A 2,151-nucleotide genomic window follows, 5' to 3' on the forward strand; every position below is an offset into this window, starting at 1 on the left:
ACTCATCGAGGGAGAGTGTGCCAACAGCAACGAACGATTGAGCCCCTTCCAACTACTAACCGTGCTCAAACTTACTTAACTGACGTTGTGCAAGACATTCGTGACGAACGTTCGTGACAGGTCTTAAAATAGATAACCTCCCACAATTCCACCGTTTGGTTTCCACATTTTGCGTCTCTCATCATTATCCGCATCTTATCTGCGCCAATGTTAAATGGCGTTTTGTAATATTACAAACCGATGAATGATTCATCCTTCCCTCCATGATAATAGGAACACGACAAATGCTGTCAATATATGATATCAGGTAAAGGATGTTCATCATGGTCCGACACGTGGAACTACACACCCATACCATTTTACGCAACAAATTGGTATTTCATACACCAGGTTCCTATTTAGTTTCCACGTCAACCGCTAGAGAACTGTATATAAACGCGACCTTCACTCTCTACATTTACTCTAATCCAGTATCAGATCCTCTTCATCGTTCCCTATCAAGTTTAGCGATGGCCCAGGTAAGTGCTGGAACGGTTATTGTGATTATTACTGTTATTGATAATCAAGTGCTTTATCATCGGCCCAAGTGAAGATCCACTAATTGCCAAAATAAGTTAAATATTCCAGTTTAACTGATAATAATATTTTTTAACTTTTATTTCGAGTGTATTTTGTTGGGTCTTTAATTATAATTCTTTTCTTTGGGGGTGGTAGGTTTTATTTGCTTCGCTTTTGGTTATTGTCGTGATGTACGTCGGAATCCAAGCCCACCACGAATGTCCCGATCCCGAGAAATGTCGAGAAGTTGATGAAAAGCGTTGTGCAAGTATGGGTTGGACTTATGATCCAGCATCACCGAATGATTGTCCTCGTCACTGCTGTGCCACCTGCACCAAAGTAGCGAGTAAGTGATCACTTATTATTCATAACATCTCTGTGCGCGCACACGCACACAAAGACAGAACCCTCAACAATTATTCTAATATCAGAGTAATTGGGAATGTTAATAATGAGATGCGTCGTTGGTTGAAGATAAACATTTCCCGCCTTACTGCATTTAGAAATTTTAAATACGATAAATTAAAAGTCAGTTTTAATTCTATAACTGCCCTATAAAAATAATCGCATATGTACACTTTCTAAATAGAGCATGCGCAGTTTGCTGGCAAGTCTAATTATTGATCAAATTTATAATTTTGATTTTTTTTTCTCTTATATAGAAGAAGGCGAGTACTGCAACGACACCTATTCTGATGTCTCCACCGGTTATTTAGTGATTTGTGAACCAAACTACTATTGTGCCCATGACGACAGAGCTTGTGCCGATATTTGTAAGCCGTTGTAATGCTGATACATGTCAAAGGAAATGTAAAGGTTCAACCCACTGCGCAAATGTAGAAAAAATGCACGTGCGATTCAACTTTACATTTGTAACTAAATGCTTTACCCATTAAGGGATGTTTAAAGATATCAATAAAATGATTTTAAAATGAAAATGTGTTTTGAAGAACTATTTGAGATCATGTAAACCTTAAAATTGACTTTATTTACATCAATGTTGTCTTAGATTGATAAACTGTACTTCATCCCATCCGCATGTGTCCGTTGCTCGCAATACGAAACATTCGCTTTAGCGTCACTGAATGCTTCAAATACTCCAAAATTAAAAAAAAAAGTCTAATTTGGCGTGAGTGTACCAGTTAGTTCTGTCTTATATTTTGGGAATATGCCAGCCTCAAAGGATTATTTTTTGACTTAATTCTGTAAGTAAATTCTTTTTATATTTAAATTCAATTGAGATCCGACAACCTTGTCTTTAATAATAATTAACTCGACTGTCTGTTTTATTTGATTGCACTTCGCTTCTCGGCTGCCGGTAATCTACTGTGCAGTTGAAAAGCCCCTCCACTCGAAACTTGCAGTCAGTGCGAGAGTGCCGCGGCTTATCTCCACTGATGGCTCTGTGAACGGCATTTGTTGCTCTCGAAGCTATTGTGCACATTTGCTCCGATGTAGTTTCTCTTTTCTCAGTCATTACCTACATACAGTACTATAGTACGCTACAGATACGAGACCCTTCGACACTTCTGCGAATATCAACAGAAGGAGAATCCATTCCGATATTAGGATAATCAATCCGTATTGTGGGAT

General features: G+C 38.3%; 1 protein-coding gene across 1 annotated transcript; it reads left to right on the top strand.

Annotated features, from left to right (window-relative positions):
* Positions 1–478: 478 nt before the first annotated feature.
* LOC150100384 (uncharacterized) lies at positions 479–1,451 on the top strand. The gene is made up of 3 exons (XM_090402370.1): positions 479–518; positions 715–904; positions 1,221–1,451. Exons 1-3 carry the CDS (start codon positions 510–512, stop codon positions 1,343–1,345), a joined length of 324 nt encoding a protein of 107 aa, XP_090258496.1. The 5' UTR covers positions 479–509; the 3' UTR covers positions 1,346–1,451.
* The last annotated feature ends 700 nt before the right edge of the window (positions 1,452–2,151 follow it).

Source organism: Typopeltis vanoorti, chromosome 13 (assembly GCF_054136105.1).
Source record: "Typopeltis vanoorti isolate ZY-2024b chromosome 13, IOZ_Tvanoo_1.0, whole genome shotgun sequence".
Classification (NCBI taxonomy): domain Eukaryota; kingdom Metazoa; phylum Arthropoda; class Arachnida; order Uropygi; family Thelyphonidae; genus Typopeltis; species Typopeltis vanoorti.

Excerpts from the sequence above, each read along its gene's own strand:
- LOC150100384 (XM_090402370.1), top strand. Across the intron at positions 905-1,220 it reads CACCTGCACCAAAGTAGCGA|AAGAAGGCGAGTACTGCAAC; the intron begins GTAAGTGATCAC and ends TCTCTTATATAG.